This window comes from Amphiura filiformis, chromosome 10 (assembly GCF_039555335.1).
Source record: "Amphiura filiformis chromosome 10, Afil_fr2py, whole genome shotgun sequence".
NCBI lineage: Eukaryota > Metazoa > Echinodermata > Ophiuroidea > Amphilepidida > Amphiuridae > Amphiura > Amphiura filiformis.
This window is the reverse complement of record NC_092637.1, coordinates 52251931-52276856: the sequence shown is the minus strand read 5'-3', so window position 1 is coordinate 52276856 and position 24926 is coordinate 52251931. Positions and strand designations below refer to the sequence as shown.

At 35.5% G+C, this 24926-nt stretch overlaps 1 protein-coding gene across 1 annotated transcript in view; it reads right to left on the bottom strand.

Annotated features, from left to right (window-relative positions):
• The window catches only part of LOC140163015 (neuronal acetylcholine receptor subunit alpha-9-like), a 174203-nt gene extending 153802 nt beyond the window's left edge, over positions 1-20401 (bottom strand). The window contains exon 1 of the mRNA XM_072186352.1: positions 19491-20401. Coding sequence (XP_072042453.1) covers positions 19491-19560 — 70 coding nt within the window. The 5' untranslated portion in view covers positions 19561-20401. The remainder of the gene's footprint in view (positions 1-19490) is intronic.
• Positions 20402-24926: the final 4525 nt, after the last annotated feature.

Below are 24926 nucleotides of genomic sequence, written 5' to 3'. Positions count from 1 at the left end.
CAGGATTTTAAGATATGACCTTGTGAAAAATTATAAGTTTCTTTTTTGGCTTAGTGTATATACGCAACTTTAGTGTATACATGTTGAGGGGCCAAGTGGACTTACGGTCTTCTTGCGCTCAGGTCTGCATATGTCGAATGTAGTTGCTTGATTAATAAACAAACAAATAAGGTCATATAAGCCTGTGTATAATGTAATCGGTATGCGCTTGAATAATCACGGGAGTCTAGCAGCTACATGTTTATTCCAATTAAACATGATTAAAGGCCGATGTCTCCTATATTTATTAATGCAATCTCTAATCAATAACATACCGTTTACCGGTAAACGTAATTTATTCTCTTCGTTGTACTTTAAAAGATTTACCCAAGGCAAAATCAGAAAATAGCAAAGGCATTCGACGGGGGTGTACAGTCTATTTATATTAATGCTTTCAACGAGCAAATCAAGAAAATAGTACATGCAGCATTAGACTAATGCTTCCGAAAATTATTTAATGAAGTTTTCTCTGAACTCAAATTATATGCATTCAAGATATTTGATGTAACTATGCATATCGACATACACATTAATTTTATTTTTCGGTGTAATATATTTAAGGCATTGTATTTAAATTAGATTTTCCATTCCAAATCCAATGCTTGTATAAAGCAAATGATGAGCATGCTAAAACAATTCCTAGAATCACAAGACAATAACATATATATTATTAAAAGGAAGTTTGGTCTACACACCAATTAAACTGTTTGAAATGAGTGTGCGTGCGCCTTGGGGTTCCGAAATGTTCACCATGTTCAGTTGTTCACGAGTGGATGTATATATAAGGATGATTCAATCTGGGCCTTGACTTAGCTTTCAAAAGACATGCCAAATTGTAAATATCATAAGTCTATTTCTAAAATCTGTGTGAAATTGGTGACAATTCACTTACGGTTTCCGATGACTTTACAGTTATTTTACTAGTGTATGAGCATGGATAAATAAACACAATAACGAAAAGCTGTATCCACATGCTAAACTGCAAACCGTCAGTGCGTCGATGTTTTTTCATAGTTCGTGATTTTTTCATCTGAAATTCTTCTAAATGTAATACGTTGTACTATACCACCGCTCAAAAAGCAAATTATTTTAAGCAATTAATTAACACGACGATCTATGCAAGTTCTGGGGATAACGATATTTGTTCTGACAAATTGTAAGCTTTGCTTTGATGTTCATTTGTTGTACTGTGTATCTCAGCATGATAAATGTTCCTTCTTGAAATTCTACCTTTTGAAATTCAGAAGGACAAATTATTGAGGGAATTGAGCAAAATCAAAAAACATACCAAGTACCAAAGTCTTGCTGTTCATTTTACATTTAAAGTTAACTGCCAGTGTTTGAAATTCTATCTTTTGCAATTAATTCTAGCGGGGAAGCCGTTTTGGGCCGGTTTCTTGAAGGTAGGCTACAGGCATGGTATTTAGGACATCAGGCAGTAGGTTAGCTAGTGGAAGGGGGTTAGGGGTCAGAATGCCCCCCGCCCTAAAAAAAAAAAAAGAGAGCAAAGTGCCCCTGACGAAAAATGAAAGAGAAAATCGAGAAGGCAAAGGATAAGAAAAGGGTTCTTTTCCCAGCAAAATTCACTCCAGTCATGGGCCAAAATATTGTATAATACCAATAATTTTTGCATGCTACGCGCGCACATTGTCACAATAAAGCCCCCTTTTGGAGGCTCGTAGACTTGACATTATATTATATAGTCCCTATTTTATTTTACACCCCCCCCCCCTCACCAATAAAGCTGGTCACGCCCCTGACATTGGCTACAAAGTATAAAACTAATTACTTTCTTCTTTACCTTTATTTCATATAATTTGTTCTTCTTAATCAAATATATCATACAAATGCTCAAAATGTTCATCCATTAATTGCCTCTGGCCAGGTTTCGAGAAACCGACCCAGTGCGTCAAGTGAAGTTACCAGCTTACAATATTGAGTGTGAAATTCGGTACAATGTATTTTTAGTTTAACAACACTCAAAAGCCATAAATGAACGATCGTTTTAAATGAATTTTTTTCAAGCCAGATTTTTTAGCATATATGTGTATAAAATAATGCATAAAATAAAATAATAAATATATAAAACCAACTTGTTAGTAAATGACTATCTCTAGCTACAAAATGGTTTGCAACCACCACCAGCATTCATAACTACACAAGATTTCTTCATCATGCTTCTCTGCTTCTAGGTTACCAAAACTGAATGTATGTCGGGGCCTGCCCCTATATATACCCCTTCTTCTCGGTCATACATTTTTTTCTTTGGAATATCTGCCCCACGGAGAACTTAATTGAGTCACATTCACTGTAGGGAGGTGTTATGTTAGTTAGGATTATAATGCTGGTCATAGGGGTTGGGACGGTTTTGATAGGGTAATGTAAATATGCCCCCACTCCCCCGATCAATGTTGAATCCTACTTTTTTGGTCACACGCGCCTGGTGGCACCCAACATTGATTGGGGGGAAGGGGGAGGTTGGGAGTTAGGAAAGGAGAAGGGTTTAGGCTTGACACCAAAGAAACCTCCACTGTATCACGTTAAAAATAACGGAAATAAGGCCATAATAATATAGTGTACGTTTTCCATAAGTGTCCCAACACATTTTGGCCATGGTTGTAGTTCTGGTTTGCACTTCCCTGTTCTGGGTTAGGATATGTCAGGATGATTTGGTTATCATAATTATTAAGGGTGTGTCATGCATTATGATGAAAGAAGTCGAATAATGCTGAGCCATTACAACCGTCACCCATGCAAAGTTTCTTACCGTTACCCCGGGGACCGATACATTTCTCTTCTTCCTGAGCTGCGGTTTCTGGGTACATAAATAATTTCAGATAATCATACAACAGTTTTTAATTTCAGCATATTTTGGGTTGTTGCTTTTAGAAATAGACAGTTAGATAAAGAGTGACAATGAAGCCGGTCTTGACGCACAAGAAAGGTTCACAACTGAGAGCAATGGAGACGGTCTTGATTGATGAACAAGAAAGGTTCACAATGGAGACGGTCTTGACTGATGTACAATAAAGGTTCACAATGGAGAGCAATGGAGACGGTCTTGACTGATGTACAAGAAAGGTTCATAATGGAGAGCAATGGATACGGTCTTGACTGATGTACAAGAAAGGTTCACAATGGAGAGCAATAGAGACGGTCTTGACTGATGTACAAGAAAGGTTCACAATGGAGAGCAATAGAGACGGTCTTGACTGACGTACAAGAAAGGTTCACAATGGAGAGCAATGAAGACGGTCCTGACTGATGTACAAGAAAGGTTCACAATGGAGAGCAATGGAGACGGTCTTGACTGACGTACAAGAAAGGTTCACAATGGAGAGCAATGAAGACGGTCCTGACTGATGTACAAGAAAGGTTCACAATGGAGAGCAATGGAGACGGTCTTGACTGATGTACGAGAAAGGTTCGCAATGGAGAGCAATGGAGACGGTCTTGACTGATGTACAAGAAAGGTTCACAATGGAGAGCAATGGAGACGGTCTTGACTGATGTACAAGAAAGGTTCACAATGGAGAGCAATGGAGACGGTCCTGACTGATGTACAAGAAAGGTTCACAATGGAGAGCAATGGAGACGGTCCTGACTGATGTACAAGAAAGGTTCACAATGGAGAGCAATGGAGACGGTCTTGACTGATGTACAAGAAAGGTTCACAACGGAGAGCAATGGAGACGGTCTTGACTGATGTACAAGAAAGGTTCACAATGGAGAGCAATAGAGACGGTCTTGACTGATGTACAAGAAAGGTTCACAATGGAGAGCAATAGAGACAGTCTTGACTGATGAACAAGAAAGGTTCACAATGGAGAGCAATGGAGACGGTCTTGACGGATGTACAAGAAAGGTTCACAATTGAGAGCAATGGAGACGGTCTTGACTGATGTACAAGAAAGGTTCACAATGGAGAGCAATGAAGACGGTCATGACTGATGTACAAGGTTCACAATGGAGAGCAATGAAGACGGTCTTGACTGATGTACAAGAAAGGTTCACAATGGAGAGCAATGGAGACAGTCTTGACTGATGAACAAGAAAGGTTCACAATGGAGAGCAATGGAGACGGTCTTGACGGATGTACAAGAAAGGTTCACAATGGAGAGCCATGGAGACGGTCCTGACTGATGTACAAGAAAGGTTCACAATGGAGAGCAATGGAGACAGTCTTGACTGATGAACAAGAAAGGTTTGCAATGAAGAGCCATTTTAAAGGTTTTGACAGATGCACAAGAAAGGTTCACAATGAAAAGCAATGAAGACTAATGAAGAAAGGTTTCCGTGGAGACGGTGTGATGTACAAGAAGAAATAAAAGATATCATACAAGAAATTAAATAAAAATACAAATGATCAGCATTCTTCTAGTAGATCATACATTATAAAAGGGCTCAGTTCGTTATTCCATTTTGAATGTAAAGTACCCCGGGGTACGATGGCTATATCAACAATTAGCGTTCAGATATGGCAACATCAACGATGATTGATGCCAGTCACCCATCCAATGATTAAATTAATTATGTGTTCAGTGTATGATAAAACACAGAAATAATAATTAGATGATAAGGGTATCATTAAAGACTGACTTGATGACCACACAGGGACAACAATTATGTTTGCTTTAAACAGTGCCTAATGCTTCATTATTTTGAGCCTGGTATCATCAAGCTTGGCATAATCACAGATATTGGAACACAGACCTGTGTTGTAATAAAATTTCTCACTGGTTCAGGTATCTCAAAGTTACGTTACTACTAAAATCGGAAAACAGGGATGAGAAAATGATACATCTCTTTAAATCGCTGACATTTTTATTACATTATCTGAGCATCTTCGTGATTGCAAAATACGCCGAGTTTAAATAAACAAAAACATGGCTAATATACAACATCCACATAGAACCTATGACCTTTAAAGATGAATTAGTAATAGGAGTTGGTTACGAGGACGCGATGGTAAAATCACGGATAATTGAGCATCATCTACAAGTATGATCGAATGTCTTGTTTGTATAGTGAGTGATATTTACATCGATCAATACTTGAAATATTACATTTCCAACATTTAAGGGGTACTACACCCCTGGCCAATTTTGTGCCTATTTTTTGCATTTTTCTCAAAAATTATAGCACATTGGTGACAAGTAAGATATGCATATTATAGGGGCAAGGACTACAACTACTGTCCTGAAAATTCAGCAACTCAAAGCAAGTAGTTATTGATTTATTGATCAAATATTGGTTTTCCCTCATTTTTGACTGTAACTCCACAACTGTTGTCTGTGCTGAAATAAAATGTCCAGTGCAGTAGTTGCAGTCCTTGCCCCTATAATATACATATCTTACTTGTCCCATATGCGCTACAATTTTTGAGAAAAATGCAAAAATAGGCACAAAATTGGGCAGGGGTGTAGTACCCCCTTAAATGTGATCAGGGCTATAAGTAAGATTTCTGTTCTGTGAAGCTATAATAGGTTGTTCTTTCTTGTGGTGATTGGATTCCGGAAAAACTTTTAGGAAGAAATTCTAATCAAATGTCATAATTCCAAGCTGATGCAAGAGCTTACATCTGCGTTTATATTGGGCAGGGGATTTATTAGTAAAATGAAACAAATTATCAGGATCTCAGGGGATCTAATATGAAAATTTAGTTTTATAATATTATATGACCTTGGGCAGCTTTTAATTCTGATCTGCAAAGGATGTTATATTTTAAAAACTGCTGGAAACATGGGAAGTGGATTAAAGACTTGATGTAGATATAAGATGTAAGAAAATATTTCAAAACAACAGACTCCCTTATTGATGTGATTTAGATGCCCAGTTTGGATGCTATACTACTGCTGTTGTTGTTGTTGTTGTTGTTGTTGTTGTTTACTTGTTTTTTATTGTGTTTGTGGTAGATGTGATGGTGGTAGTATACTGGTGCACAGCCGGGTGTACCCAATGACTACATTAGTCTCCATATGTACCATCTTCAACTTTCGTGCAAAGAGTCAAGATGGCAAATAAGACACTGTGGTAAGCTGATTCTTCATTTTGTCTAACGTCAGATAAGACCTCTTTACTCCATCACGCGTGTTTGAACGCAATTTGTAATCCGTAGTTTCATTTTCTCCTAAACCAACTAACAAAATAATATGAATATGATATCAAGAAATATTTCCTTTTGACGATGAGGACAAATACTTTGGTCCTCTTCATCATAACGTAGAAAAGATAAAAGCATAAATGACGCCCTAAAGCTAAATCGGTATGGTTTCATCTTGCACGTATGTTACCACCATTTGGCTATTAGTAATTAGCCATTCTACGCGAATATCAGGTACGCAAACCAAAAAATCAGTTATCAACAATTTCAATTATTTTAATGACAATATTTCATTTAAAAGTTTGCTTCAGGTTGAAACTACTTCGAAACGTACCAACATGCCTAGCATTTGCTATGCGCATGTGTTCATTACCACAGCGGGTTGTATGGCCAGCTAAGTTAACATGGTTAATAATAAGCAGCCAGTGAATGCAGTAGAAGATGCAATCAATACCGGCCAAATGGCCAGTTTAATACATCGGGGAAGATGATAGTGTTCAATTGCCTCCGTGCCACTTCAAAGTCACTTTGTGTGTTAAAAGACAACGACTACTATTAATAGAGTTTAAGGTTGACGGGTTTTAGTATTCAATAATTATTATCAATACCCATTAAGATTAAACCGAATTTTTCATATGAAAAACGTTTTGATCTGATATTTCGGCTGAAAACCAATTCACATGGAGAGTGCACCAATGTTTAAGGAATCGGGCTGGGGAAAGCTGTGAGTTGTTGTTGTTGCTGACGTGAACACCTTCAACGAATAATTATGAAAATAAAATATTCTCGGTGATAAATTATTATTGACGATCAGTTATTGATCAAAATATCTTGAAACTATTATCTTTTTATTACTCAAAGTTTGAATTTAAACATGCGGGTATTGTCCGGCTTTGACACAATTATTGTTTTGAAATTGTAATTAATATTGAATCTTTTCTGCAGGTGGTAAATTAAGCAAGTTATTTATATAGCAATATCTTTGTGTGACGGGTCGGAAGTTTGTAGGTTTAAACAAAAGCAAAGTGACAGCTATTTATAGTGCGCTGCGCACAGGCACAACGCCAAGACGTTGATCCACAGGCCTCAGCACACATTACAGGTTGTCGCTGACCACTACAGCCCCATACTCATTCCACAAAACATTAAACAACAACACAGGGACTTGCAACTAAGAAGCGCACAGCCTGGACATTCCCGGAATCGGCCTTTGCAACCAAGATCGGCTCTCCGAATTTCGTATGGGTTACAACGAGGCATTTAGCAGGAGAATTTGTCCAGGAGAATTTCGAGCTAACTCAATTTTACACGAGAGTAAAGGCTATAACCACCGCCAAGGTTCGAGCCCGCAACCTCTCGCACCATAGTCGAACGCCTTATCGATTGAAACATTATCACCAAGTCATAGTCGTGACTACGAGTATATGGGAACTAAACTATAGTCATTCCTAATAAAACACGCTAAGTAGATAGTGCTATTTTGCTTGCAAGTGAGGGTATATAAATTATGCCGACCATTATTTATAATTAATCAAAACGTCGACATGTCTGGAACCAATAGGGCTTGACATTTACATGATTAAGCACAGTTTGCTTGTTTTTGTTATGTTCGGGAAAAAATCATTTTCAGGTCGTCGGGTATATTCGACTTCAAAAAGGGGGTTATTTCATGTACAAGACATTTTCCACATGTACCTGTACATGGTATCTGTGGAGGCTAAACAGCATCTTAAGGGGGTACTACACCCTTGCCCAAATTTGTGCCTATTTTTGCATTTTTCTCAAAAATTATAGCGCATTGGTGACAAGTAAGATATGTATATTATAGGGGCAAGGAATACAACTACTGTACTGGAAATTTTATTTCAGCACAGACGACAGTTGTGGAGTTACAGTCAAAAATGAGGGAAACCTAATATTTGATCAATAAATCAATAACTACTTGCCCTGAGTTGCTGAAATTTCAGTGCAGTATAGTTGTAGTCCTTGCCCCTCTGCCTTGCCCCTATATATAATATACATATCTTACTTGTCACCAGTGCGCTATAATTTTTGAGAAAATGTAAAAATAGCCACAAAATTGGCCAGAGGTGTAGTACCCCCTTAAAACCTAATTGAAATTTAAATTATTATAATATATACTAATATACATTACTAAATCATACATGTGTAATAATGTATCACTATTTGTGTGACAAAGCAAACGATATTGAAATGAAAGGAACGTGATGAGAGTTGACAGGCAATGATTATTGCCGTCTTCACTTATTCATCACATCGATAGGACACCAGGCTCATTTTCACTTGCGTTTATAGCTCTTTATTATAGGTAATTAATCATGAAAAGCTTTTTGGCATTTACCTTATTACATGCTTAAACCTTGTAAGACAATTTTGCTGGGGGGCACTCAACTTTTAAAGTGACGGGTATGTGCCTATATATACCGACTTCTGGAAGTAGGGCCTATTGGTATAAAAAAAAAAGTTGAGACAATTTCTATTTTTGTTCCAAATTTACAATACAATTTTGGTGAAATAAGAAAATTCGGGAGTTTCACATTATTTGATGGCATAACAACATTCAGTTAAACACGGGGTCACACTTTATGTGTCACAACGTCTACAGTTTAAAGGATCTGGAATGAGCGTTTTGAGCGTTTCGACAGTATTTTTTGTGGGACATGAGAGCACATCAGACATATCAAATTGCATTCTGAATACGAAGAATGTCTTTCTGATATTTTTCACATTTTGATATATAACAGTCCTCGAAGTAAATTTTATAAATCTAATGATATATTCTTAAAGTGTATGTAGCTAGGAGGAAAAGCCGACGATAAATTGAGAAATTTGACCTTTCATGTTGAAGATACGGATTTTTTCCCAAAAAGACCTAATTTATTTTGTTGTTTTTTGGGGAAAAATCCATATATTCAATACGAAAGGTCAAAATTTTCAATTGATCGTCGGCTTTTCATCCCACCTACATACACTTTTAAGTATAAATCATCAGATTTATAAAGTTTACTTGAGTACTGTTAAATATCAAAAATATCAATTTTAATCATTTGCCATAAAATGTGTATTACATTGCGAATTTCAAAAATCTAAATTATTTGATATCAGAAGGACATTCTTCGTATTCAGAATGCAATTCGATACGTCTGATGTGCTCTAATCTCTCACAATAAATACGGTCCAAACGTTCACACCCAATCCCTTAAGGTTGACAAGTTTTAGTATTCAATCATTATTATCAATACCAATACACTTTAAGATTAAACTGAATTTTCCATATGAAACAAAACGTTTTGATCTGATAATTCGGCTGAAATATGGAGAGTACGGCAATGTTTAAGGAATCGGATTTGGGAAAGGCTGTGAGTTGTTGTTTGATGCCGTGGACGACGTGAATACCTTCAGTGAATAATTATCATTATGAAAATAAATATTCTCAGTGATAAATTATTATTGAAGATTTTTATTACTCGAAGTTTGAATTTAAAATTGCGGGTATTAACATTGAATCTGGTAAGCAAGTTTAAGTAGCCGAACATAAGGACCTTGGGTCATCCCGGAGGGTCATCGGCTATATTCGACTTCAAAAACGGGGCCCTACAGCGTCATTCACATCGATGAACAACAATAATTTGCACGTTTATTTTTACTTTTCTTGACGGGGATATTAAATTATATTTAATAGTGTACCATAACTTTTATTTTAATAGCACTAGTCAGTTGACAGGTTACAAATAGCCCAGCTCGATATGAACTGCTCTTTATACCTCTTTTAGTGTTTTGAAAAGGCCATTGCTCATTAGAGAATGAATTTGGAGAAAACCTTCTGATAATTACAAACACTCGCTGAGCAGCAAGACCTTCCCTCAAAGCTTTTAATCCGATAAGCTGATTATCTATTTGTTTTCATGAATTGGAAGACATTCTTTGATGTATTAATGAGCTCAATCATCAGAAATCACGGGAGCGTGAGCCACCCAGGCTGGTGGCTCAGCATAGTATTTTATTAACAGAAGGTTTTCTCCAAATTCGTTTCCTTATGTACCCGCAAATCCGTCGGGCATGTAGAACTTTACTAGTCCGACAGCAAAGTTACCAGCCTGTAGCTAATTAATGTTGACTAATAACATAAGGCTGGTACGGTGTAGCTAGCCGTGTAATTGTGAAAAGCGAAAGATCTAAAACTAGTAGGATCTTTGGAGAAGCACACGTTCCTTCCTTGAATTTCCAACAGACTTAACGTTTTTGGTGGCCATTTTCATGAACATTTCAACGACATAATCAAACAATCCAATTTGTGGTAAGACTTTCATACCGATAAAAGATCGTAAGAGACACATTTCAGCTGATTGCTATACATGGCAAGTGCCACCCACCGACATCCATTTCATATTAAAGTGAATACAAAATACAGATACATAGCAGGGATTTTAAAAGCTTTGAGGAATAACGACGAGACGTTACATAAATTATATTATGTGAAATTTCAATAATTAATGAGTTAATGACTTCTGTTCTAGAGCAGTTTTAAAACTAGCATCTCCGTAGCCGAGTCGATTTGTAAGAGCGCATTGATTTCATGCAATATTTTAGAATTGATTTCAAGATATGTAAGATTCTCTAGATTGCCCATTCAAGTTTCCTGTACGAGCCAGGAAACCTCAAATTACATATTGTCAAATCAGTGAAAATGTATTGGTTTAGGACAATTATGGATTAGTTTCATGGGGTATTTAGTAATTTCATATTGCTTGTAAACACAATGCATGAGACAACAATTGTTATAAATTTTTACTTGAAAATGTGTTTTTTTCTGGACTTATAATAAAAAACCGAAATGCTGTAAAAGTGCTCCCAAAAACGAAATGTGCGCGGTCTATACTGGAAACAAACTTGTTTTTTGTTAGCCTTATGCTTAATATGCGGGTGTCCTTTTTCTAAAGATCACGTTCCGATATTTTTGCACGTACGTCCGGAGCTTGGAAAATCAACGTTAATGTAATGAAAATCTACACTTGTTAATATTAGGCCTACCTATCTTTCTTCCATTGCAAGCTGTATGCGAACTTCGGTGTGTTTTTTAATGTTAAAAAGAAAAAGAGAGAAACGTATGTGCGGGAAAAGAAGTGAGTATCAGATGGTGGGTGGATCTGTCTGTGAGTGAGTTGTGTTTGACATGAAAAGAATCGCGTTAGTTGTTTTGGACGGAGATCCTGCACATGGAAAATCTACGTTAATTCGAGCGTTAATTTAACTGAAATGAAAGAGTCAGTATACCAACTTGATGCACCTTTCATCAGTTGTGAGGTGTACGTGTCAGCTTTCACCTACACCATCTTGTCAGGCAGGATTCGTCGCTTTCTTATAATTTATAATGGCTACAGAATTCTATTGTATTATTATTATTATCATTATTATATGTGTTCTTTATGTGGTCCTTGAGGACGCTATATAAAAGCTTGGTTGTATTGTAGGCCTATATTGTTTGTTAGTTTGTTTGTTTGTTTGTTTGTTTGTTTGTGTGTTGTAATTGCCTTTCCCGTAGGAACTCGGCTACTACTCATATGAGAGGGTTTTGGCTGACACTACCTCCATCCATTGTCTGCGTCAAGATGGCACAACTTCGGCCATTTTCTACAAACTTTTACGTCTTTCAGGAAATGCCATTTTGTGAGACTTGCATGTTGACAATCCTTTTTAGACGGTACATTATTGCTGTAGCCTTTTGGGTAACGAGAAAGAAATATCTAATTCCAGTATGTAACACAAATAAGGCGTATTGTATTGTATTGTATTGTATTGTATTGTATTGTATTGTATTGTATTGTATTGTACTGTATTGTATTGTATTGTATTGTATTGTATTGTAGGCCTATTATATTGTATTGTATTGTATTGTATTGTATTTTATTGTATTGTATTGTATTGTAGGCCTATTGTATTGTATTGTATTGTATTGTATTGTATTGTATTGTATTGTATTGTATTGTATTGTATTGTATTGTATTGTATTGTGCCATTTGTGCACGGAAGTTCGAGGTGTGGTAAGTCTACGTTAGTTTATTACAAACCTGCAATGGGTGGTTGTGTGGCTTGGGGTGTGTGGGGTGGGGTGTGTGACTTGGGGTGTGGTTGGAGGTTGGGGTTATAAAATGTAAGTGTGTATTCCTGCGTGCATGAGCGGGCTTCCATTTGAAGATCTAAAATAAAGGAAGACTCTCGAGTCTCGAGCTGAATACATTATTCTTAATTTGCAAGCGTCGGAATTACCTAAAATCACTTCGAAAATATACGTTAGAAGTCAGTAGCTTTTGTTGTTACTGTTTGCTTCTGTATAATATAATTATATATGCTTTGTTTAGGTCAATTTGGTAGAGCAAATAATTGTCTGATTATAATTTGACATTTCACAATAGTGCACGCTCATCTAAATGCATAATTCATTTCTTCATATTTGTCATGCACTTCTATTGATGACGCAATTCATCCACCTTTCATTGGCCAGCACTTTGGGATACGCCTGCAAACCAACATATTCATTTCGCGGGAACCATATTTTCCCGCGAATTGGCAAAAGTTTGCTGTTCTATGGTAGGTTTACTATATACGTTTATTAACATCTCGTGAAACAATGCGTTTATTAACATCTCGTTTTTGGTCCCCCAATTCATACCCACCAAACACACGTCGTTTTACAGAGAAGACAGAGCATTCTCATAGCTTGTTGGGTATAAAATGTTTTATTAACATTCATAAAAACATTTTTGAAATTTTGACGTCAAACATTCTAACAGAACATTATTTAACTATTGGCAAAATATTTTTTGCACAAGATATTTTACATTAACGTTTTAAAACCCTATTCATGATGTTTATATATCGTGACATTTTCATGATCTTTACATACGCGACATTTAAATGTTGTTAAAACGTTTTCAATAAACGTTTTAAGAACATTTTTGTGTTTGCTGGGTATTTGCAGTATAATAAACATTATTTCCAGTATATTTTCGTAAATCCGATCTTGCGTGAGAGTTGCAATATTAATATGCTCACAAAATTGCAATGTTTTATTTACGCAAATGCAATTTTAGCACAAACACTACACGTTTCTATTCTGTGTTTCTTTTGTCATGTTTGGTATTGACTGCACTATTCATATCGTCAGCTTACAGGTCAGACCTTTGCATATGCCCCTATATTTTGATTATCTAAGCAGTCGTAGGTTTAGAAAACAAAATAATATCATTTGACGGGCTTCTTTATTTTGCTAGGTAAACGGCAACAACTCCCAACTTTTGTCCAAATATTATCCTATTATTTTAATATAATAATAATAATAATAAACGTTCACTATGTTGATGGGCAGTATCCATTTCTCTGAGTTAGAGTCAAGCGGCTTCGTCGGTTTAATTTGAACAAATTTCCAATTTTTTTCTAATTTCTATTTATGTTAAAGTAATTAAAGCTTCATTCTGCTTTCACTGGTTAAGTGGACATACACGGTTGAGACTATTTCATAAAATATGTACGTACATAGCTACAATTATACCATCTTTTTTACCAAGGGTTGAGAACCAGAAAGCAGTAACTCACAGAGGTTTCCTTTATGAGTTACGGCTTTCTAGTTCTCAACCCTCGATACATCGTTTTACAAAGCACTGATAAAACATAAGGGATTGATGAAAAATGAAAACGGTGAAAAAAAAGATAACCACCCCAGGAACCAAAAAAAATAAATAAAATCAAATCAAAATTGCTTTTTAATATATTCTTTTCTATTTGTTTCCGAGGGATTGAATAGTGCATGAGTAAATTGTGCTTGAGCGTTCGCACGCGCCGACACAGACTCTTTAGAAGTCGTACTCGTAGTACCGTGTCAGTTAAAGTCGCCTATCACGTCTTTGCATTGAACCTCGGGGGATTCAGTCTTGTGGACGGGTTCCCAATCTCGTACCAAAAATGAGGGACTATAGCAGTAAGAAGGCGGGTAAATAGGGAGCAAATACAGGGGTATCATTTATATATTTCACCAAATACCTTGGGTTTATTAGTAATAAGCTTGATGTCTTGCAATACGGAATTTGCAAGGGGCAGATGTTCAACACCCACGTTTGTTTTTGTTTCAAGGCTTTTTAACACATTCCTACAATAGACACATACAGGTCTACTTTTAAAATACACGTCAAATTGTTTTAGAATTCCTTGCACAGCTGAGGAGGTCTTATGTTTACATTGGTAACTTACGAAGAGGGGTAAAAACGCTTACATGCTATCAAACCGATTAATATGTACGGTGACGCGATACTACGTGAGATTGCATGCTAACATCCGATACAAACATTGTTCACTGCACGTTTATTGCTCTCAGTTTCTGTGTTGTTGTTTTGGGTTTTTTTTAAAGACCAGTTGAAGTTTAGCAAATATTTTACAGGTAAAAGGTTTTTTTAAAGAAACTGTAAATTGTTCTTTTTTTCTTATTTGTTTTCCTTTTTGTTCGTTTTGTCTCCGGTTTTAATGTCCAGGTAGGGCCTGCATCCAAAGCAGCTATAGGTGCATTTTGTGAAGTATTCGTACTTCAGTATTACGCGGCCAGTAACTATAATTCACTATGCTCGCACTGATGGTTTCAAATTCACTGTTTTCAATCGATTTCCAGCTTTTTTTTATCAACTTCCTCAAGATCTCCAAAATTAACTTCATTTTAGTTTAATAACAGTCAGCTACCTGCACAACAGATTCTTTTGTTCTGCAAGGCTCACTCAGTCATTTAATGAGGCAATACAAACGATCGAAATTGGTGTTGAAATGAGCAAAATTTTGAGTTACACCTTTTCAGTGTAAAAATTTTTTCTCAGCCAAATGAAAAGCAATAATTTTCATTTTTTCAGTAAATGGCTGGAAAAACTATAATGCTTGATACTGATTTTTTTTTTTTTTTTTGGTGTTAAACTTAGGCCTGAAATTCAGTCATTTAGTGTAAGATATTCGATTTTTATAGGCTTCAGCTCGGGCCGCGAGCTTTTTCTTGGATCAACCTTTTAGCTTTTCAAAGTAATATAGTTCGCTAATGAAGGATTTTCCCCAACTTTCTAAAGCACATCACCGTGAGCTATATATCATAGTTTTGTCAGAATTTCCGTTTTGATTTCACCATCTTTCACTGTCGGCTGAAAAAAATTCTTAATCAACACGTGAAATCTAAAGGCTAGTACTAGCATTGTGGATCGATATCCCTGGGTTTAATAGGAATACCGGCATGGCTATAGTGTTGCCAGAACTTCAATATAGCAAAGAAATTCCCAGACCTATAGCGCTCCTACTGATCATGTTTAACCAGAACACCCAATTGGGGATTTAATCGCTGGTCGGGCAATTTGCTTTCAATGAAAAATTGACCTGGATAACAACAAAGGAAATATCGACTATTTATGCTGGTTGCTCTCGAGATAAAAGTACTCACCATTGCCTACTTTTACTTAGTTTGACATTTTCGGATCATGAATGGAAAAAGGGTAAAACAAAACGGAAATTCTGACAAAACTATAACATATAGACCCACACGATGTGCTTTACAGAGGTGGGAAATATCTTTCTTTAGCAAACTATGTTAGTTTGAGACGCTAAAACATGAATTCCGTAAAAAGCTCGCAGGCGAATTCAAGGCCTATAAAAATCAAAAATATCACACTAAAAGACACAATTTGATGCTTAATTTTAACACCAGGATTTAAAAAAAAATGTATATCCAAGCACCAAGTTTTTAACGACATTACTGAAGAAAAAAAAAAATATTGCTTTATATTTGACCGAGAAAATTAATTTCATAGCAAAAAGGTGTATCTCTGAATTGTGCTGATTTTTACATGTATCGATCGACTTTTAGCGCGACTAAGCATTTCTAAAGAATTGGTTGTCCAGGCGGCAGACTGATAAGGTTGTCAACAAATTCCAATTGATTTTTTAGAGACTGTTTTCTTATTTCGACTTCAGTTCATGGAGAGAAATCCTGTCTCCTTGGGTTTTTAGGTTTAGCCACTTTGAAAGTGACTTTTGATAATGTTATACTGTTAGATATCCCTGCCCTGCCAGAGGATATATATCTTATTTCACATGTTTTTACACACCGAGGAATCTTTTGAATTCCTCATCATGGACTGGAGTCGTGTCTTTTTATAAGTCATGCTTAAAGGCCCATTCAGTGATTTGCTTATCCGAACGATCGTAAAAATCATCCAAATTCAGATTTTGGTACCTTTGTTATTGTCATAGATGTGCTAACATATCCTGCGAATGGTTCAGCCCAAAGCCGTGTATTTAAGACAAAATGAGACATTTTACACGAATCTGTAATTTAGATACTGACAGTAGGCCTATAGGCTATCTAAATTAGCTAGGCCTACATGTATTTGAATGGGGCTTCAACTGCTATGCTCGTCAGTACTGCTGTTTTCTTCGTTGTTTTGCCAAATTTGTCATTTCCAAAATACCAAATGACAATTTGAATGACTTATCCTTCACTTTTAAGCAATTTATAAACAATTTTAATTTTTTTACACTTGCGCTGGAATCACTGAATGGGTCTTTAATTACTGGTCAATTCAGGCTCCATGGAAATTTTAAATTAATCTAGTGTGTGCGTATTTGTTTAATGTTTTATCTGGTAAATAAAATGAAATTTAAAATGAATCATTACACTCTAACATGATCACATGCACGTTGTTACCTCACCCATGCACCTTTGCACCAGGTAGCAATTTTGCAACTAATGTACGCTTACACATTGCCGGATCACCAATGTGTTTGTATGGGCATGGGCGTTAGTCAATTACCTCTTCAATTACAATTAATGATAAAGATTGCACTGATCATTCAGACTCCAATGGTAATGTGTTTTCTTCAAGTTAAAGTTAAGGGGTACTACACCCCTCGATAAATTGTGTCTATTTTTGCATTTTTCTCAAAAACTAATAACACAGTAGTAACAAAAGTTATGAATATTATAGGGGCAAGGAATCCAATTACTACACTGGAATTTCAGTGACCCAAGACAAGCGGTTTGTTGTTTATGATCAGAAATGAGGTACCGCTAGGATGTACCTCGTTTCCTATCATATATACTGAACTGCTTGTCTTGAGTCACTGAAATTTCAGTGTAGTAATTGGATTCCTTGCCCCAATAATATACATAACTTTTGTTACCAGTGTGTAATTATTTTTTGAGAAAAATGCAAAAATAGTCACAAATTTACCACATGGGTGTAGTACCCCTTAATAGATATCAAACTGCTTGAATTGCCTTAAGGCGGGTCAGAGGGGAGCGTATATATGCGCTCACATAAATAGACAAGTAAAGATGACGCTCAAGAAGAAAGATATTGCTTCTATAAAGGAGATCCCAATTAGGCTTGATATAAGGGGTGTCATTTCTGACACATGTCTATGATTTTTCTCGGGAGTGGGTGAAGAGCCCAGATTTTCGTTTTTGTATATTTTTGGCCTTAACTTAAGAGTCACTAGACCTATGGAAATATAAAAACGATTATTGGCTTCCTTGAATATTATAATCATATAAGAACAATGTATTAAGGCCGTATAAAATTAATATTTTGGTTCTCGTCCAGAGGATTTTCATGAATTGATGAGGGAGGGAGGTGTTTTTTTTTTTTTTCTTTCAGTGTAAAATCAGCATTGTCTGTAGTTTTCGGTCTTTTCCAACAGTGCTCGAGGAAACGATGAGGCACTTTTTTTTTCAAATATGAGATTCTGAGGGATAAACCCCCTAAAAGTAAAAAAAAAGACTTGGAAGTGGTCCTCGTCTCTAATAAACTTATTTATGTATGAAAAATTCATAAATCATTCCAAAGTCTAAAATAATTGAAAAATCTAAAAAAAAAAAAAAATCTGACAAATCCCAGAAATTGAGTTGGGAGGAGAAGAGAACCAAATTATTAATTTTATACGGCCTAATACAATGAATATTAAGAAGAACACTAGTTTTTTAGTTAAATGGCAAAAAACATATGGCTGCCTCTCATCCGCCCGCTGTATTAAATGTGAAAGTTATTCATAAATACAGAATATCCTACCGAGATATATCCTACCACTGTCTTTTCAACACTTCAATCACTCGTTAAACTGATAATAGTCAGATAAGACAATGACTAATTAACATAATAACATATTCGATGTTAATCGTGAAGCGTTATAAAGGACCTAAGGCGATGAAATTGTGAATTTGTATTTTTTGTATGCCCGCAGAACTGGGTTTTTTATCGTCACCTATATTTCAAATCGTTTAGTCCCATGCATATAACGGTTGAATATAATATGATCGATATATATGGATGTTGGTGTATAGTAGATAATTATAGTCATTATATAATGAATTATGAAATCGATATGAATTTGTTCAAAATAACCTTGAGTAATTACAAATACGATGGAAATCTGCGAAATATACGCATTACACGTTATCGCATCTTTCTGATAGGTTTTTTTTGTCGTTTCTTGTCATGGTAACATTTTGATCAGGAAAGGTTACCACATTTGTAGAGTTTATGAGACATCGAATTGCAGTTAGAATTATAAGTTTAAGGGGAAAGTTGCGAGTACTTTGGGGTTAATGATATATTCCAAAGTTATGTGCCCTTTTTAACGAATCGACACACGTGGCGTTTTATTAATATGAAATGACGAATACTAATCGCAATAACTATTTATTATACGGCTTTCATGTTTTTATTATTACAATTGTTGCCATGCATGTATTCATATAGGCCTGCCGCATATATGCATACATTATGCAAAATCAACAGTTATCATGATATTTCAAAAATAAACTTTTTAAGGTTATAAATTGGTTCATCGCTCAACACAAATTGCGTTAGAAGTGCTTTCCATTGCTATTGCTAATCAATGACTATAATTTTACAAACACAAACGAACTATTGTAAAAGAGTAAACATTGTGCATTCATGTAGTACATGTGCAGTGATCAATCATATCTTTTCTTTTTGAAAGTGAAAGTGAATTGTACGTCTTTGAAGAGAAAATTTCTCTCTGAAAAAGTTATAAATTCACTTCAGTTTTACCCTGTCCATTTCACTCAATTGAAGTGATCACTGAATGGGGCCATCGAGTGAAATAGCTCTGAACTCGCTCTTTTACATCGAGAGAAGTGAAGAATGCCTACATAATTTACTGCATGCCCCTGCATGTCACCTAAAAAGGAAATTTTTTTAAACGAATAATCACAAATTTTAACGCAATATGTCAATATGAATCATAATGTTTTATAACACATTAATATAAAATGTATTCAACTTACCGCAGTGTGTCCCAAGTACGTAGAAGACAATACTAAAAAGCGCTAGTTTCCTTAGGAAATATCCCGACATTTTAGCAGCTATTTGTCAATACAAATAATCAAATATATCCTTCACATAGTTATTATCATAGCATTGTATTCCCGGCAAAACATCCTCATCAACGCCAGGGATTCATTGGGATATTCCTTGAATCACAGTCTTTGCTTGAATCTTGTCTTCTTATGATTCTGGACGTCTCTCATAGTATGCCGGTGAAACTTCAATACTGGTACATAATTACGCAATTCTTAAATTCCAACTTATTTTCAAGAAACAGTTGATTACATTTGTCGTATGATACAAGTGGCTACATGCATGTCACATCGTTGGTCAATATCTTGCCTAATTGCCCTATTTAATTAGAGTGGACATAGGCGCGTTAAACAAATGGAGTAAAAGATGAATTTGCCGACTCACAGATCCGGTGTTGCGATGAGGGCCGTGTGGATGGAAAAGAAAGTGTTACACTCGATATAAACCCATGCAGCTAACAGTTATAATTTCAGCTGCCTGGATTTATTCCGCATCTCTGCTTAACAAACACATTTCAGAAGTACTGATGTAATTCCATTTATTTGCTTCGTTTAAATCATTTGGAGTGTTGTATAGTGCGCCTGATGATGATTAGCGCACCTATCTTAGCTTGGCAACATTGTTCAGTCCTTGTGATAGGGTATAATGTTTTATGCTAATTTGGCGGCAAGTTTCAGAACAGATATTTCATCCCGACGTAGTTTTCTCAATCTGATGACTAGCTTGTCAGGTCTATAACGAGTTAACTTGAATATTTTAACGGCTGGTCATCTGCTCTGGTATAGGGTGTAAATCTTCTGCGAATACAAACCCTTCAACTGAATAAACAAGATTTGTTAATGCTTTACTGGATACCTGCAGTATCCCGACACGCATGCCCTAAAACACTTTATTCATCTCACGTTAAACGCCCATTCATTGAACAAGAGGGCGTAACTCACGTTGTAAAAATAGTGCCACTCTTCTTGTTCTCAGTTCTTCTTCTTCTTCTTTAAGGGTAGACGAGGTATTGTTGGTCGAAGCAACCTAAAAATCGATTTTCATTATCTAGATCAATGTATTATTGAAAATTAACACCTTGACGCTTTGCAAAAGTTCATTCTACAAATCGTATACTTTGCAAACTTGCTTAATTTATTGTTGTTAATGAGTATACGTTTTACAAAAGTGTTGTTGTTTCCCCCGGGGTTGTTTCAGACCTCTTTACAACGTAACTCAAGAACCGCAGCACCTATAAAAGTATATCTGTGATTTTTTAATTATTCTACACGCTCGCTATGAATTGAGCAATGCAGTTTTTGCCAAAGCTCACTACCATTCGTAAGATGCTGTGAACTACCAACTCACAACAGTTTAAAATAATTAATAACCTTAAGGGATCGTATAGCAACATTTTTGGGGGACCTGAGAGCGCATCAGACATATCGAATTGCATTCTGAATACGAGAAAATAATTTTGGTATTTTAAAATTCGCGAGATAAATACAAATTTTATGGCAAATTATTAAAATTTGATAGGCCTATTTTTTATAAGACCTTGTTTGGTCTTTTGGGAAAAAATTCTATATCTTCAATACGAATAGTCAAATTTTGGACGGCTTTTCATCCCAGCTACATACACTTCAAGTATATCATTAGATTTGTATAATTTACTTCGATTACTGTTTTAAATTTAAAAATTTTCAAAATATCAAATTTTAATCATATGCCATAAAATGTGTATATCGCGAATTTCAAAAAATTCAAAATTATTTGATATCAGAAGGACATTTCTCGTATGCAAAATGCAATTCGATATGTCTGATGTGCTCTCAGGTCTCACAAAAAATAAGTGAAAACGTCGCTATCCGAGCCCTTAGCTTGACCTTAACATTATGGTACATATTGATTATGGTTAAGGCTAATGAATTGAAATGATTAGTTTCACGTCACATTTTTTTTCAGTGAAATATGAGGTCATGATTTCATCATTCATTATTTTGGAAAATTTCATTATTGTCAAAAGTTTCATTTATATGGCTATTACCTACCGGTATATTGTTGATAAAAGACCAGCTCAAAACAGGTATTAATGCTAAGATCATCATTACAAACATTTTGCAACAGATTAAGAAAAGGTTTGAATTTGTTTTTATTAAAATCAAAAGAAATTTGCAATTTTTGTAATCACTTGAAACATGATGAGTTAATTCTTAAATTTTCATTATTTACCATATCCTCTACCTCTACAACTAAGAATAACTGCTGATTATGATCAGCAGGGGATGTCACACATTTTGAGAGTTTCAATTTTCATTATTTTCATCTCAATTTTCAGATAATTGACTTTTATATGAAAATAATGAAAGTTTTGGTCAAATTGAAAAAGTTATGAGGGCGGGTGACGGGAAACTAATAATTTCATTTCATTAGCCTAAAGGTCCGTAACCCGATCGACAGGCTTCCTCCCATTTGGTATCATAAAATAGATCATAATTATTATCACCATGTATTTAAACATTATGCTACACTCAAATGTACGGCGCCTTAAATATGTTCAAATGTATTGGTATTTTAGTTATCATACAATTTATTTAAACCGATGTCAAATGAATTTACTATCAATAATAATCATAATAAATTATTATCGACGAAAAATATCACAATCATAATAACACAATGGAATTTAAGTCAATATTTTGATATAGATTTTAACATAATGTATAATGAAAGGGAGGGTGTTGAGTTATCCAATAAAACGCCCCTCTAAATAGTTGATAACAAACAAACGGTCATTTTATAATTAGGGGTTATTTTGATCATGTTTCTTGTTTGAACCCCATCGGTTGACCATTCAATGTGTGGTGTGCATGACTGCTACAGGCCTACTGTCTTCATAAACATTGTCACTTGCCAACCAAAACAATAGGCCTATGATTTAAAAAATATTTGAACCGCAAAAAAATAAATAATACAGACACCATCACAGATTTATGGCTGAAAATAACCCTGAATCGATTCATTGATTGTGAAACTACACAGTAGCAGACTGCCTTTGTTTGGAGACTAATTTAGTTTCACAGCAGGGGAGCATATATCCCCAGACATGACATTTGACCCCATCCCTCGGAGTGGCAGGGGTTCCTATAGCCCCAGCTTGTTCACCAGCTCGGAAACTATAATCCTGCATGGGGTAAATGGCAAACATGTGCCCAGCTCCAAGGGGGGGGGGGGCTGTTTGGAATATATTACCCCTTTCTGTTGGATGCTGGCCGACATGGCATTTTTACCAATTTTTCGTCAAACTTCCCCCACCCCATAAAAACCTTCCCCCACCCCAAAAACATGTCCCACATCCCAAACAAACATGAAAGTAATTTTGTGGGAATTTGTTGTTGCATTTTGGAGATATTATCCCTTCAAATCGAGCATTGAGGTGATACCGCGAATTTCACTCATGCCGCTTTCATGTTATAAACAGGTTTACAAAAATGCTGGAAACATGTTTAACATAACATTTATTGATTCTTGATCGTTTGATTATAAAAACTATAAATGCTTTCGAACATTTTCCTGTCAAATCACATCATTGTTATTATTAAGCTACCAACATAAACAGCGAGTTTTAGGATAAAATGGTGAAAGGGCCTCTCTTAAAAGCGCTCAATTTTTTCACAGAATGTGCTATTTGATAAGCCAATATTCATGATATTCTCGTTAGACCTGTCATTCTCATTATTAGTAATTTCGCCAACAAATTTCAGTAACATGATTTAGAAAATTCACGAAACTTGAATTCAGTCTTGAGTCTCATTTTCAGCCTGTACAACTCTCGCGCATATAACACGTAGTATCCAACAACATGTTAGCAATTTGGAAAGACTGCCCATTCAGGTCACGAGTACGGTAAATATCCCAAGATATTTGGCTATAGTGTTGTGTTGTCAATAATCTCTATTGTAAGTCAAGAAAAATTCACTCTGTATTATTTTTGTAGGCCTAAATGAAAGAAGATGTTCATTACTATTTTCATTATCGTTCATCCCCGTAGCCGACGTGTGAGGGAGAGGGTTGCGTTTTGACCAAATTTATATAATTTCTCATATCATATCATATCACATCACATCACATCACATCACATCACATCATATTATTTCATATCACATCATATTATATCACGGAAGATATCATTCAATGATTTAATGGTGTTTGCAGAAGATAGCATTTAATGATTTAATGTTGTCTGCAGAAGATAGCATTCAATGATTAAATGCTATCTACGGAAGATAGCATTCAATGATTTAATGCTGTCTACAGAAGATAGCATTCAATGATTTAATGCTGTCTACAGAAAATTAAATGTTGCATTGAAGATAGCATTCAATGATTTAATGCTGTCTGCAGGAGACAGCATTCAATGATTAAATATTGCCTACAGAAGATAGCATTTATTGACTAAATGTTATCTATGGAAGATAGCATTCAATGATTTAATGCTGTCTACAGAAGATAGCATTCAATTCTCGCTATTCGCAATAAGGGCGCCGCCAGCGGTTTGCGATGTAATCGTAATGTATCATGGGAAAATCGTGATGTATCATGGGAAAAGGTCGACATCAAGTCCGCGCAATACGAATATTACCATGCTATTACATAGGAACACGTGACAATATTTTTAGTTTGTCAATATAACGGTATTACACGCAAATCGATAGAGAAAAATTAATTGTGCACATTTCAAATCACATTATTAAGTATTATTGAGTATCGATTCGCGTGTAACACCTTTATTTTGACAAACTAAAAAATATTGTCACATGTTCCTATGTAATAGCATGGTAATATTCGTATTGCGCGGACTTGGATGTCGACCTTTTCCCATGATACATCACGATTACATCGCAAACCGCTGGCGGCGCCCTTATTGCGAATAGCGAGAATTATTAAATGTTGTCTACAGAAAAAACATTCAATTATTTAATGCTGTCTACAGAAGATAGAATTTAATGATTAAATGTTGTCTACAGAAGATAGCATTCATTGATTAAATGTTATCTACGGAAGATAGCAATAAATGATTTAATACTGTCTACAGAAGATAGCATTCAATGATTAAATATTGTCTACAGAAGATAGCATTCAATGATTTAATGCTGTCTACAGGATTAGAAGATAGTGTTCAATGATTAAACGTTGTATACAGAAGATAGAATTTAATGATTAAATGCTATCGGAAGATAGCATTCAATGATTTAATGCTGTCTGCAGAAAACATGATTAATTGTTGTCTACGGTAGATAGCATTTAATGATTAAATGTTGTCTGCAGAAGATAGCATTCAATGGTTAAATGCTGTCTATGTAAGATATCATTCAATGATTAAA